General features: G+C 45.5%; 1 protein-coding gene across 1 annotated transcript in view; it reads left to right on the forward strand.

Moving 5' to 3' along the window:
• Positions 1-14,409, forward strand: part of STAB2 (stabilin 2) — a 211,070-nt gene that overhangs the window by 65,890 nt on the left and 130,771 nt on the right. The window contains exons 16-21 of the mRNA XM_051845830.3: positions 4,912-4,965; positions 5,268-5,348; positions 6,083-6,235; positions 9,924-9,986; positions 12,701-12,787; positions 13,915-14,001. Of these exons, the coding sequence (XP_051701790.3) occupies positions 4,912-4,965; positions 5,268-5,348; positions 6,083-6,235; positions 9,924-9,986; positions 12,701-12,787; positions 13,915-14,001 (525 nt within the window). The remainder of the gene's footprint in view (positions 1-4,911; positions 4,966-5,267; positions 5,349-6,082; positions 6,236-9,923; positions 9,987-12,700; positions 12,788-13,914; positions 14,002-14,409) is intronic.

A 14,409-nucleotide genomic window follows, 5' to 3' on the forward strand; every position in this document is an offset into this window, starting at 1 on the left:
AGGCCTTAGAAGCCTATTGTCCAGTTGATAAATTCCTTGCTATAGAACCAGAGGGATGGAAGAGACCCACACTGAGTCCTCTATGTGGCAGGTGAAACTGAGACCCAGGGGTTAAGTGACTTGCTCAAGGTCACACAGAAACAGAACCAGGATTAGAACTTGGGCTCCTGGGCCAGCGCTGTGGCTCACTTGGTTAATCCTCTGGCTGCGGCACTTGCATCCCATATGGGTGCCGGGTTCTAGTCTCAGTTGCTCCTCTTCCAGTCCAGCTCTCTGCTCTGGCCCAGGAAGGCAGTGGAGGATGGCCCAAGTGCTTGCGTACCTGCACCCGCATTGGAGACCAGGAAGAAGTACCTGGCTCCTGGCTTTGGATCGGCGTAGCTCCAGCCATAGTGGCCATTTGGGGGTTGAACCAACAGAAGGAAGACCTTTCTCTCTGTCTCTCTCTCTCTCTCTCTCTCACTGTCTAACTCTGTCAAATAAATTTAAAAAAAAAAAAAAAAAAAGAACTTGGGCTCCTAACATCCAGCTCAGTGCTCCTCCTAGCACTCCTTCCTCCTACTTTTTTTTATTTAAGGAATATAAATTTCATGCATTTCAAAAGTACAACTTTAGGAATATAGTGATTCTTCCCACCATACCCACCCTCCCACCCACACTCCCACCCTTCTCTCCTCTTCCTCCCTCTCCCATCCCCAGTCCCATTCTCCACTAAGATCCATTTTCAATTAACTTTATACACAGAAGATCAACTCTATATGGAGTAAAGAATTCAATATTTTGTGCACACAGACAAACTTCCTCAACAATCGAGACATGAGCTGTTCAAAGTCACTGCATCTTGAAGTTAATTTCACTTTGTTTTTTTAAGAAACTTAATTAGCTTTAAAGAAACACCCAAGTATGATACATCTTTGGTGAGCACTTAGACATAACCATTAATTATGAGACATAAGAATATCCTCCATTTAATACATTAAAATGAAATAAATCTTTGAGAACAAGTTTTACTTGTTTAACTCTCATAATACAACTCTTGGAGGACAGAGGTTCTACATGGGAAGTTAGTGCACAGTGACTCCTTTTGTTAATTCAACAATTTACACTCTTATGTATAATGTCAGTGATCACTTGAGGCTCTTGAAATTAGTTACCTAGGCTATGGAAGCCTTTTGAATCCACAAACTTGTCAGTATTTAGACAAGGCCATAAGCAAAGTAGAAGTTCTCTCCTCCCTTCAGAGAGAAGTACCTCCTTCTTTCATGGCTATTTTTTTCTACTGGGGTCTCAACCACTGAGGTCCTTCATGTAGGACATTTTTTGCAACAGTGTCTTGGTTTTCTTTGCCTGAAATGCTCTCATGAGCTTTTCAGCCAGACCAGAATGACTTAAAGACTGATTCTGAGATCAGAGTGCTACTTAAAGCAATTGTCATTCCATGAATTGGCTGGGTGGACTGTTTTCCATGTTGGAGCATTCACTCCTTTTTAATTCTATTATTGCCAGACAATTGTTCCTATTTATATGATCACTTTAACAATCCTATCCATATTATCACTTTAACACTTAAGATGGTATTTTTTCTACCTAGCTTAAGGGGATTTGGGGTCAAATGGCAAGTTTTTAAACTGTACCTTTAGAAGTAAGTCTTGGCCAGCACCATGGCTCACTAGGCTAATCCTTTGCCTGTGGCGCTGGCACCCCGGGTTCTAGTCCCGGTTGGGGCACCAGTTCTGTCCCGGTTGCTCCTCTTCCAGTCCAGCTCTCTGCTGTGGCCTGGGAGGGCAGTGAAGGATGGCCCAAGTGCTTGGGCCTTGTCCCTGCATGGGAGACCAGGAAGAAGTACCTGGCTCCTGGCTTCAGATCAGTACAGCACGCCAGCCATAGTGGCCATTTGGGGGGTGAACCAACAGAAGGAAGACCTTTCTCTCTGTCTCTCTCTCTCACTAGCTCTGCCTGTCAAAAAAAAAGTCTGTAGGAATATATGCAGAACTATACAGCTTTACAGTTATAAACATCATACATTTCATAATTACAACTTTAGAAACATAATTCTTCCCCACCCTCCCACCCATACTCCCATGTATCTTCCTCCTCCCTCTCCTAGTCTCACTCTTATATTTTACTAAGATCTATTTTCAATTGACTTTATACACTTGTGATTAATTCTGTTACGTAAAGAGTTCAACAACAACAACAAAACTGTTCCTCAATAATCAAGACAAGGGCTGTTCAAGTCATTGCTTCTCAAAGTGTCAATTTCACTTCTACAGATTGCCTTTTAGGTGCTCTGTTAGCTATCACAGGTCAGGGAGAACATATGGTATTTGTCATTTTGAAACTGGTTTATTTTACTAAGTATGTTTTCCAGATTCATCCATTTTATTGCAAATGACCAGATTTCATTATTTTTAGCCATGGTGTAGTATTTCATGGTGTATGTATCCCATAATTTCTTTATCCAGTCTTCTGTTGACAGGCATTTGGGTTGATTCTATGTCTTAGCTATTGTGAATTAAACTGCCATAAACATAGAGGTGCAGATAACTCTTTCATATACTGATTTCATTTTCCTTGGGTAAGTTCCAAGGAGTGGGATAGCTGGGTCATATGGTAGGTCTATATTCAGATTTCTGAGGTATCTCCAAACTGTCTTCCAAGTGGCTTTACCAGTCTACATTCCCACCAACAGATTAGGGTACCTTTTTCCCCAAGTCCTCACCAGAATTTATTGTTTGTTGATTTCTCTATGAAAGCCATTCTAACTGGGGTGAGGGGAAACCTCACTGCTTTTCCCTGATGGCTAGTGATCCTGAGCATTTTTCATGTGTCTGTTAGCCATTTGGATTTTCTTTTTTGAAAAATGTTTAAGTTCTTTGCCCATTTCTTAACTGAGTTGTTTGTTTTGTTGTTCAGTTTCTTGATCTCTTTATATATTCTGTTTACTAATCCTTTATCAGTTTAATAGTTTGCAAATAATTTCCCCCATTCTGTCAATTGCCTCTTCACTTTCCTGAGTGTTTCTTTTGTCAGACAGAAGCTTCTCAATTTAATGTAATCCCATTTGTTGATTTTTGGCTTTGATTGCCTGTGCCTCTGGGGTCTTTTCAAAGTACTCGGTCTATGTAAATGTCTTGCAGGGTTTCTCCAATGTTCTCTAATAATTTGATGGTGTTGTGTCATAGATTTAGGTCTTTAATCCATTTTGAGTAGATTTTTGTGTAAGGTAAGAGTCTTGCTTCATATTTCTGTATGTGAAGATCTAGTTTTCCCAGCACCATTTGTTGAAGAGACTTCTTGCTCCAGGGATTGGTTTTAGCTCCTTTGTCAAATAAAAGTTGGTTGTAGCTGCTTGGATTAATTTCTGGCACTTCTATTCTATTCCATTGGTCTATGCATCTGTTTTTGTACCAGTACCAGGCTGTTTTGATCATAAATGCCCTGTACTATGTCTTGAAATCTGGTATTGTGATGCCTCCAGCTTTGTTTCTGTTGTATAAGATTACTTTAGCTATTCAGAGTCTCCTGTATTTCCATATTAATTTCAGCATCATTTTTTCTAGATCTGAGAAGAATGTCCTTGGTATTTTGATTGGTATCACATTTAATTTGTAAATTGCTTTCAGAAGTATGGACATTTTAATGATATTGATTCTTCTAATGCATGAACGTGGAAGATTTTCTGTTTTGTGTGTGTGTGTGTGTGTTCTATTTATTTAATGTTTTGTAATTATCATTGAGGGATCTTTGACATTCCACTTGGTTATATTTATTCAAAGGTATTTGATTTTTTGGTAGCTATTGTGAATGATATTGATCTTAGAAGTTCTTTCTCAGCCATGGCATTGTCTGTGTATACAAAGGCTGTTGATTTTTGAGTATTGATTTTATATACTGCCACATTACCAAATTCTTTTATGAGTTCCAATAGTCTCTTGGTGGAGTCTTTTAGATCACCTGTATAAAGAATCATGTCATCTGCAAATAGGGATAGTTTTATTTCATCCTTCCCAGTTTGTATCCCTTTGACTTATTTTTCTTGCCTGATGGTTCTGGCTAAAACTTCCTGGACTATAATGAATAACAATGGTGAGAGTGGGCATCCCTGTCTGGTTCTAGATTTTAGTAGGAATGGCTATAAGGTTCATAAGTCTCATTTCTGGTGCAGCTGGGAGAGGACAGACAGACAGACTGCAAAAAAGCCTCCCACTTCCACTATCTTTTTTCTCCAAGAGGGACATCTTCCTGTCCCTCTGCTCTGCAGGCTCCCTCTGTAGCACCTCAGTGAGGAAAGTTCATTCTGTGTACAGCCTCCACCATGTGCCCCAGGATCTTCATTTTTTCCCCACTGCTGCTTCAGCTTTCTGAACGTAAGAAACTTGGAAAGAGCTTTGAAGGAAGGGTCCTTTTCAAGGAAGAGAAAGGCAGTTGGGATCCCTGTGGCCATATATTCCTAAATGACCAGTTTGTGGCTTAACCAGCAAGTATTTGTTTATGGAGCAAGTGAAATTGAGACCACCTTTGAACATGTCTGATGTTCGACATTCAGTGAAGTAGTGGAGCACGGTGACTGGGCAAAATCTTGGGCTCATATACTGGACTAACTCTGTGACGTTGGACATGACATTGAAACTCAATAATACCATATATAAAATGGGTTGATAATGGCCCCAACCTCACAAAGCCTTCGACTAGAAAGGATGTGCAAATTAGATTTTTAGAATAGCCTCTGCACACAGGGGAATTTTATGAGTGGGGATAGAATTTTACTCACTCTGGATTTCCCAAGAAAGATATTATGGGTCATTTGTTTTTCTTTATTAAGTGCCCAAGTTATTTGAAGAGACTCCCACGGAAGGAGATTGCTGTGTTTTCTTTATTGACTAAAGAAGTCCTTTGGTTTCTTTGCAGGGTTCTCGGAAGCTTCTGGAACTTGTCCGATACCACATTGTCCCATTTACCCAGGTTGGCCAACTCTTCCTGCTACTATTTTCCCCCTGCTTTCAAGATACATGACCTAGTCTTGCATTCCACTATTTTTATACTAGGAAATTTGTAACATTTATTCTTTATCTGTGGCTCTGAGGCAAACAAACCTTCAGCCATGACTAATGAGTCCATTATCAAAGAAAATTTCAAAGCCACAAAAACCAGTGACATCAGAACTCCCGTTATTTGTTTTGAAAAATTTGTAGGGACTTTTTTTCCAGCGAGGACTGTAAGAAAGCTTTGCGCTGAATGCCTCTGCTCTTCTCTTCTTTTTGCAGCTTAAAGTGGCCGCTCTCATTGCAACCCCTCAAATCAGGAGCATGGCCAACCAGATCATCCAGTTTCACACAGCAGTCAATGTAAGTAGGGAACCTGCAGGCGAGGTCGTCAGCCAGGTGCACCGAGGATGACTGCTCATCAGCTTATCCAGCCTTTCCCCCAGTGCACAGGCTTCAAATGCTTGGGGTCCCTTCATTCATTTTCTGCTCCTTTCAGCAGACACCTGCTAAGCAACCACATGTGCAAGAGTCTGCACTCGCTACCAGGGTTCACAGTGAAAAAGACAGACTTTGCTGAGGGGTAAATAAAGAGGGAGCCAAGGATAAGTCCTGGGTTTTTCAGTTGAGCAACCAAAAAGAGAAACTTGCCATTCATGCTGCCGCAAAGCAGGTTTAAGGAAAGGTGGAGATAAAAAATGTTTGCTAATGTGTTTAGTTCCTGCTCCCTCTACTAGAACGTAAGCGGGAACTCGTCCACTGATGTAACCTTAGTGCCACGCCTAAGTCAAGGTCAATAAATGCATTTAGTGGACACAGAGATGTAAAGCAGGTTTCCCAAAGTCTCCTAGAAAACCAATTGTGGAGCTGGAGTAGTTATACCTCTTGCCCAACCCAGCTCCTGTAAGCGATCCTTGCACGATGTCCATCAAGAATTTGTTGAGCAGATTCCATCTTGTCCTGTCAGCCAGCTCTTCTGCCAGCCATCTTCTACCCAGGAAGAAGCTGAGTACCAGTGAGGGCTCTGGGTGAGGTTGCCCTGGGAATCGCTGATGTTTCTGCAAGACAGGATGAAAGATGCCATTGCTTCTTTCCAGGGACAGATTCTGGCAAATGACGTGGCAATCGAAGAAACTGAGGTGGCTGCTAAAAACGGGTGGATTTACACACTGACTGGAGTCCTCATTCCTCCCTCCATCACCCCGATTCTGCCCCATCGATGCGATGAGATAAAGAGAGAGATTAAACTGGTAAGAAAGCTAGGAAAATGATGAAGGACCTCAACAGCCCTCTGGAGCAGACAACATTCTAATACTCAGATTCTGAGAGCAGGCAAGGAGTGTCTGACTGCAGGATTCTCACCCCTGAAGGAAGAGAAGAGACAGTGGGGCCTGAGGTCCTGGCTCAGAAGTTGAGAACCAAGGTTCCTTGGGATTTCCACAGTGACAGGTGCTTCCCAGGTCCACTGGTCTCCTAGGGCCACCATGACAAATGACCACAAACCAGGCGGCAGAACTCAGCATTGACTGATTCTCTTTAGAGTTCTAGAGGCCAGAAATCTGAAATCAAGGCATCAGTTGTCGCTCCCTTGCCCGCAAAGGAACAACGCTACTCGCAGCTAATCGGTCTTCCGTAGACTTTTATTAAGAAAATAACAGCGACAGAGGTAGAGGGAAAGGAAGGAGGAAGGAAAAAGAGAGCTTCCTTCCTTGGTGTACGACTTACATACAAAATCCAACCAATCGGAAGCGGGCTAAAGTCCATGCACGGAGCACTCCAATCCGATGCCTGTTCCTGCAGCGTTCATGCGCTCCTGGGCCAATCAAATGAGATGTCACGCGGTGGGCAGGCTCTTCGTGTGGTCCTCGGCGCCAACTTGTTTACAACACTCTATACCCTTTTTGGAAAGTCCCTCTTAGTCAGTTACATCCGGTGGAAAGCACCATCCGAACTGAAACTAAAAACATCCGCTTTAGCAAACGCAACACAGCTGCCAGGCCAAGCCTTGACTCAGAGGTCCCATGGTAGGCCTACCCATGGGTCCCCACAATCAGTGGATCCTTACTTCCTCCAAAGGCTCTAGTGATGGATGCTTCTCTGCTTCTTCCTGATTCCTGATGACTCCCAACAATCCTTGACATTGTTTTGCTTCTAGCCTTATCACTCTGATCTCTGGCCAGAGGTCTCCATCTTTATGTGGGCTTCCTTCCAGTGTATGTCTCTGTGTGAACTTTTCTCTTTTTCTAAAGATACCAGTCCTTGAATTTAGGGCCCACCCTAGTTCAGTATGACATCATCTTAGTTTATCTAATTGCACCTGCAAAGACCCCATATCCAGATAAGGTCACTTTCCGACAGACATTCTCAGAGAAGCCCTATTCAGCCCACTAGCACCAGTGCCCCAGAGTCAGAGCAGTGCTTTCTTCCCCTGTAGGATTTAGGATCAGTCTCCCAACCTCTTCCTTCCCCTGCCCCCATCACCCAGGGTCACCTTGCTTCAGGCACATGGCTTTACTCTAAGAGTTATTTAAAACAATTTTTTCATGCATAGAGGTGGTCTAGTAAGTCAGCCTTCTTTCTGCAGATACCAGACTTTCTGTTTTACTGGGAGCTTCTGTGCCCTCTCATGTTTGTTCATATTTGCTTAGCAACTTTTTGGCCCAGGCAGTTTTTATGAAAGCACACCACGTTCCAATACTGCTGTCCCTGCAGTCTTTCCATCCCTGTAGAAACCATAGCCCCTAAGTTGCAAGAATAACAGCCCTGGGTCTTCCACTTGAAGACTCTTCAATAATGCATCAATGTTTATTTTCTATGATATCCTTAAAACTTATACATTGAATGGGAAAAACTCATTTTATGACTCCTCCTTCTTAGAACAAAAGCTAGAAATAGTTAGCTAAGCACCTGGCACAGGAGTGTGTCTGAGTCTTTAAATTCTAGAGCTCTTGATTGACATAATGACTTACGTACTGTAGGCTGTTGAAGGTGGTACTCGTCCTCTGTGCCAGGCTGGGGGATATGATCTCATTCTGAGCACCCCTTTATAAGAGAAGCAGAAACAAGGTCACTTTCATTGATATTCCCTGGCAGTGATTTGTGTTTGGTTCACACAGCATTGGCAGGTGTATCATTTGCCTTAGACCAAGGTGAGCATCAGAGCAGGCCAAGGGAAGTAGTCTCATCTCCTAGCATAAAGATGAAAATGTTAACAGGGCTCCTACAGAGAAGAAGAAAGAACTAGGAATTGATAATTCAGTGTGTTCCTCAGAGGTCCTCTCCCCAAGCAGCTGTCTGTCAAGTTCATGGAAGGAAGTCTGTGGAGGGACAAGGGCAGCCCCAGCTGCCCGTCTTCTTGCAGGACCATTCTGTTTCAGATCATTCAAAGGCTTCCTCTCCATCTCCCTAAGGACAGAATCAAGATCTGGGTTTAGAATTTTAGTTGGATAGGGAAAAGAATTTCCCAACAGCTGCCTTGGAATTAAGTCTTCCTGTACTATTTTCCCTAGGTTTAAAGCCAAGTATCTGCTGTGGGTGACTTAGAATAGTTTTGATTTGGTCTATTAAAAGTTCAAATGCAAGGGTTTGGCACAAGGGTTAAGGTACTGCTTAGGATGTCTGCATCCCATGTCAGAGTGTCTATGTTCAAGTCCTGGCTCCATTTTGATTCAACTTCCTGCTAATGCACACCCTAAGAGACAGCAGGTGATGGCTCAATAACTTGAGTTCTTGCCACCTACGTGGGAAACCCTAATTGAGGTCTCAGTGCCTGGATTCTCCCTAGCCTAGCCCCATCTGTTGCAGACTTCTGGGGAATAAACCAGCAGATGGAAAATACCTCTGTCATCCCCTTTCTTTCTTCCTTTCAAACAAATAAAATTTTAAGTCCAAGTGCATTCTCTGAAAAGTATTTAGGACTAGCAAAGAGTAGGAGCAGGTGGCAGCTTCTAGGAGTGTCAGATTTCACCAGGCAGAGCCCATAGCTGCCTGTGGGTATGTGCATTTGGAATTTAGAGGTTTAGTCCTGGTCCTTCAGGAAAAAATTTATCCGAGATAGTTCAGATGAAGAGATTTTAATGAAGAAGCTGATGTGGAGGTGAGGGCAGGACTAAGGAAACAACTCATGCTGAGTTATGCATAGAGATGCAACAGCAGGAAACCATTGCTATGAAGGACCAAAGATCCCCAGAGGCAGGTTTTAGAGTTACCTGAAATCATGAGTGAGAAGACAGGAAGAGGTGCCATGCATCAAGAGCTGCAGGGGACAGTGCTGGACCAGGGAGGAAATAGGGCCAGGTAATTCTGGACCTCTCCCTTCTCCCACACACCAGCATCCTGATGGTGCCTTGAATTGGACAAAACCAATCAGAAGCTGGCAAGAAAGCCCAAGAGACCATCCTTCCTGGTCCACCTGCTGAGGCACAGAGCCAGGTAGAAAAAGTCAGAGGATGGAGTTGGGGGCATTTAGAGGCACACACACCACTGGATTCTCTCCAGGATTCAGAACCAATGGAGGAGAACCCACGAGCTGGAAAGACATATACTCAATGTTCAGCTTTGTTACTGCTAAGCTCATTGGAGAACATGGCTTCAGTCTGTGGTCAATGCTACTACTTCATACCTGGTAGAGAAGGTCCAGCCTGCACACAGAGAGCTCAGAAGGCCAGGCCTGTAGACAGATGGGCTCTGAAGCAAAAGAGGAAGTAGAAATGACTGCCCTAAGCAGGCTCCTCACCATCTCCCACCCACCCCCACCCCCGCCTGCCCCAGGATTGACTTCATCCCTTCTTCTAGGACAGGAGTCAGTAGGAGGTGGGAGAGAAGCCAGGAATGGAACTCTAATGGAGAGAAAGGGAGAAGCCTAAGGCCAAGCATGGGACTGACCACCCAGCCCTCCCTCACGGGTACACTGGCACTGACTGCTGTCTTTCCTTCCAGGGCACCTGTGCAAGCTGTTACCTGATATACCAAAGCAAATGTCCTGCCAACTCTGTGCCCACTGTGAGTGTAACAGCTTCATGGAACCAGCCTCTCCTCCTTTCTACTTTCCTTCTTTAAATGACATTCATTGCAACTTGGGCAATAGAAGATTAGCTCTGAGCCTACTGTTTGGGGAATGGTAGAAAGAGAACCCAGAAGGCTTTGTTTGAATCCTTATTTGTTGGTTAACTATTAACCTCCAAGTTTCATCATCCATAAGTAAGAATAGTAGCAACAGAATTAGCACTGATAAAAACCCAAACACACGTCCCAAATCAAGCAGTCACTCAGAAAAGCTTCCTTTCCACTCTTCCCTCATAAGTAAAGTCCAGTGTTTATCTGCTCTACCCAAAGGTTATTCTGGAGAATATAGGACATACCAGGGAAACGATAGTGGGACCATTAAGAGCTCTCCAGTTTCACTGAAGTCTGCATGTTTATGTTGAGGATTGATCATATATTAGACATAGTATTTGGTCTGTGGGACAGAGAGATGAATTCAGTATTTTGTCTGTCTTGGGAAGCTCAATCTAAAAAGGAAAATAGCCAATAAAACAATAATCTATAATTAATATATCAGGTATTCAATTGACAGTAAAAGCTAAGTGTTCCGACACAAAATTGATGACAAAGTTCATCATAAGAAAGAAGTTCCCCACCAGAAGTCTCATTAAGCACTAGATCACTACGAAAGGTAACAAGCTCTGTAGTGTAATCCTATTGAAGTATTTAACAAAGCAAAACATTAAAATTAAATAGGTGCAGGTGTTCAGATGATGCCTTTGCTTGAAGAAGCCACCCCCTGAGTGCTTCAGGCTGCTGTGAACCAGGGATTGGAGAGGGGAAAGAGGAGGGGATCATGTCAAATGGTCTCACGGTGAATGCTGTGTGTCTAAGTGCTTTATGCGGCAGGCATTTTATCATCACAACTACTGGATAATTAGGCAACTGAGACAAGGAAACATGAGGCTCCTTGCACAAGGCCACACAGCTGACATGTGGCAGAGCTGTGGCTGGATCCCTGTTGACCACTGTGCTAGGTTCTCTGGGTGCAGGGAAATAAAGGGAAATGAGATGCAGGGAGGAACCAGTGTCCCCAGATTACCCCTCCCACAATCGCATGAGTCACTCCTGGTCCATTATCCCCAGGCCCATGGAGAGGACTGGAATGCTCTGTCGCTCCCCCTCTTCATGGAGGAACGACACTAAACCCTGCCTAGGCTTCATATCCGAGTCACGGCACCATTATGTCGCTCCCCGTCTTCGTGGAGGAACGACACAGGACCCTGCGCTGTTCTTTCGTCTGCTCGGCCCTCCCCGGGTTTGCTGCTGGTTCTTCCCGGGTTGGCTACAGACCCTTCCACCTCCGTGGAAGGGCGGTTCCCCCTGCCACATTCCCCACTTCCGCGGGGGAGCGGCACACCGCCGGCCGGCTCTCTCGGGGGCTGCACAGGTGTTATTCGGATAGATGTTCCCCCTAGATGTTCCTGGTGCATGGTGTCTCTCTCCTCCTTTATAGTCCTCTTCCGCCAATCCCAACTCTGCTACCCACACGCCGAGCGCGCTGCTCTCCTCCAATCAGGACCAGGTCCTGCTGTTTATTGGTTGAACTGGAGGCAGCCGTGTAGAAGCTGTTACTCCCTTCTCAGCGCCATATTGTGGGAGAGCAGATGCATAGAATAAGTCTTAATCCCAGTAACTTAGTCTAGTCCGAGTTGCTCCCAGTTGCTCCCCACAATGCTCCTCCCTTGAAAAGTTCATGGACAAACAATTAAAATTAGTTTGCTTTGGTGCAATAACATTTTTAATCTATGTAATTTTTTATAATATGTATTTTCTATCAACTTTATGAAAACTCTTTGGATAGTTAAGATTTTAGGATTTTATAGCCTGGGAAGGTCTCATTGCTCCCTTATTGAGAAAGTGGTAAGCTAAACATAAATATTGATCGAAAAGAAAATTTGAGCCAGGACCTAAAATTTACAGTGCAAGTTGATATCAACATTATTGTCCCATTTCACAGAGTGGGCAGCTTGCACCCACATAGACTATGTGTCATGCTTGTGATCCTAAAGTTGGTAGCTAATGGGATGCATTCTCTGGCCCAGATACTTACTAGCAGTGTTCCCCCAGAAACATTGGTTTTCACCTGCCCGGGCCTCAGTGTGCTTATCTATAAAAAAGCCATGGAAAGCATCCACCCGGAGCCAAAGGCTGGTGAGCTCATCTGTGCACTGTGTCCAGCCCTGAGCTGAATTCTCAATAAATGGATAGTAATGAGTGGGCCCCAGGTGTTAAAGAATGGAAGGGTGCATTGAAATCTGTCCCTGCTCCTAGGAGAAAGCCTTCAAGTGACTATTTTTTCTGGTGGATCTATCCACACAGTAGAGAGAGATTCTTAACTGGCTCAAGAGAGTCTATATCAGAGGAGCTTAGGGATAGCTACAGATGGAGAAAGGCCAGGATGAACAGTGTTCTGTGCTCCATTGGAGATGTCTGCCATGGCATGGGAGGGCCCTAAAGATACCTGTGTTACACACTGTTCTGTACTCTACCTGCAAGGAAACGGGCCTTGGGAGGGCTCTGACATGGACACAGCTGGGCTGGCACGGCCTCATGCTCTTTCCTGACACCAGTGGTAAAATGGAAGTGGACTGGAGAGTGTGTAGGGGCTGTATGATACCCAGAGGACCTGAACTGCAGGCTGTAACGCTGTCTCCTTGGCATTCCCCCAGTCACTCTTCACGCACAAATGCGTCTACAGCAGCAGAAGGAGGAGCCTGAAGAGCGGCTGTGCCCGGTTCTGTAACGCCACCGTGAAGGTGAGGAGTGCGTGGCTGAGGCCCTAGTCCAGGCCCTGGCACTGGGCAGCTCCAGCGCCTCACTCTTGAGCCACAGTCTGCATGGTGGCAGGTGGCCAGGGGAGCAGCTTTAGCCGTGTCTTCCTGCAGGGGAGTTACACAGTGGAGCCTCTGCCTGGTGGCCGGGTCATCCCTTCCTCTGTCATTCCCTCCTATGGTTCTCTGTCCCTCTCAGCACAGAGCCTACACTCGACGCTTCCCACACAGCCCGCCCTCTGCCCTTGACACTGACCTGTCTCCTACCTCAGAGCACACACTTGCCTCCTGTCCCTCCCCCACTCCCTGATCTGCAGTGGCCTCCCCAGCCTCCCCCAATGTGACCCCTGACCCCCACCACCTTATTACATTGCCATTTCCCCATCCCTTACCAGCCTCTGAAACAATGTGTATTTGTTTTGAATTTACACATATGTGCTCTGACAGCACGGACCCTCCTCAGCCTGGTCTGTAAGGTGTAGGGACAGACTGGCCGCCAGGGAGGTGTGCAGGAGATTTGTGCTAGCCAGGACACTGGGCGCTAACCATGACGTCACCTGCAAAAAGGAAGAAGCAAGCTCATCAGTTCCAATCATGGAAAGTCAAGTCTATTTTCCGAGGCAGGTGCTAAGCACAGTGGACAAGACACCGCTTAGGGGATACCCAAATCTCACATCAGAGTGCCTGCGTTCTATCCTCACCTCTGCTGCCAATTCCAGCTTCCCACCAATGCACACCCTGGGGGCAGGAGTCATGTTGCAAACAGCTGAGGCTCTGCCACCCATGTGGGAGACCTGGAATGAGTTCCCAGCTCCTGGCTTCAGCCTGGCCCAGCCCTGGCCATTGCAGGCATTTGGAGAGTAAATCAGTAGATAGTATCAATCTCTCTCTCTCTCTCTCTTGCTCGCTCTCTCTAGCTTGCTCTTTCTCGCTCTCACTCTCGCTCTCGCTCGCTCACTCTCTCTCTCTGCCCACCTCCTACCCCAGCCCTGTGTCTCTCTACCCTTCAAGATAGATAAATAAGTAAAATGTAAGTATATAGACAGCACTTCCTTTGAGGAATGGGCACTCTGCGTGGAATTTCACAGGACAACATGCGTTTTGTTCCTCAGGTGCCAAAGTGCTGCAAAGGCTTCTATGGGCCCGACTGCAGCCAGTGCCCAGGAGGCTTCTCGAATCCATGCTCGGGAAATGGCCAGGTGAGAGGGACAGTCCCGATGCACAATTTCTCATGAGCATTGGAGGTTGCTCTTTCTTAAACCAAATCATCTAGAGGTTGGACCTTCTTAAGCCAAGTCACCTGGTCATTTTTGAAACTGTTAAATCAGAAAAGCAGCATGGTGCCCATAACTATTCCCAGAAACTGAAAGAAAGAAATTAGAGGCTGGACACTTGGCACAGCAGCTGGGCTGTCGCTTGGGTCACCCGCAGCCCGTTTCTGAGTGCCTGGGCTTTTGAGTGCTGGCTCTGCTCCCAGATCCCGTTTCCTGCTGCTGCACATCCTGGGAGGGAGCAGGTGAGAGTGGCTCAAGGGCTCGGCTCCCTGGCACCTGCAAAGAAGACCCAAAAGGAGGTCCCAGCTCCTGGCTCTGGCCTGGCCCAGCCCT

This window comes from Oryctolagus cuniculus, chromosome 11, assembly GCF_051225735.1.
Source record: "Oryctolagus cuniculus isolate XC-2025 breed Fujian yellow rabbit chromosome 11, ASM5122573v1, whole genome shotgun sequence".
Lineage (NCBI taxonomy): Eukaryota > Metazoa > Chordata > Mammalia > Lagomorpha > Leporidae > Oryctolagus > Oryctolagus cuniculus.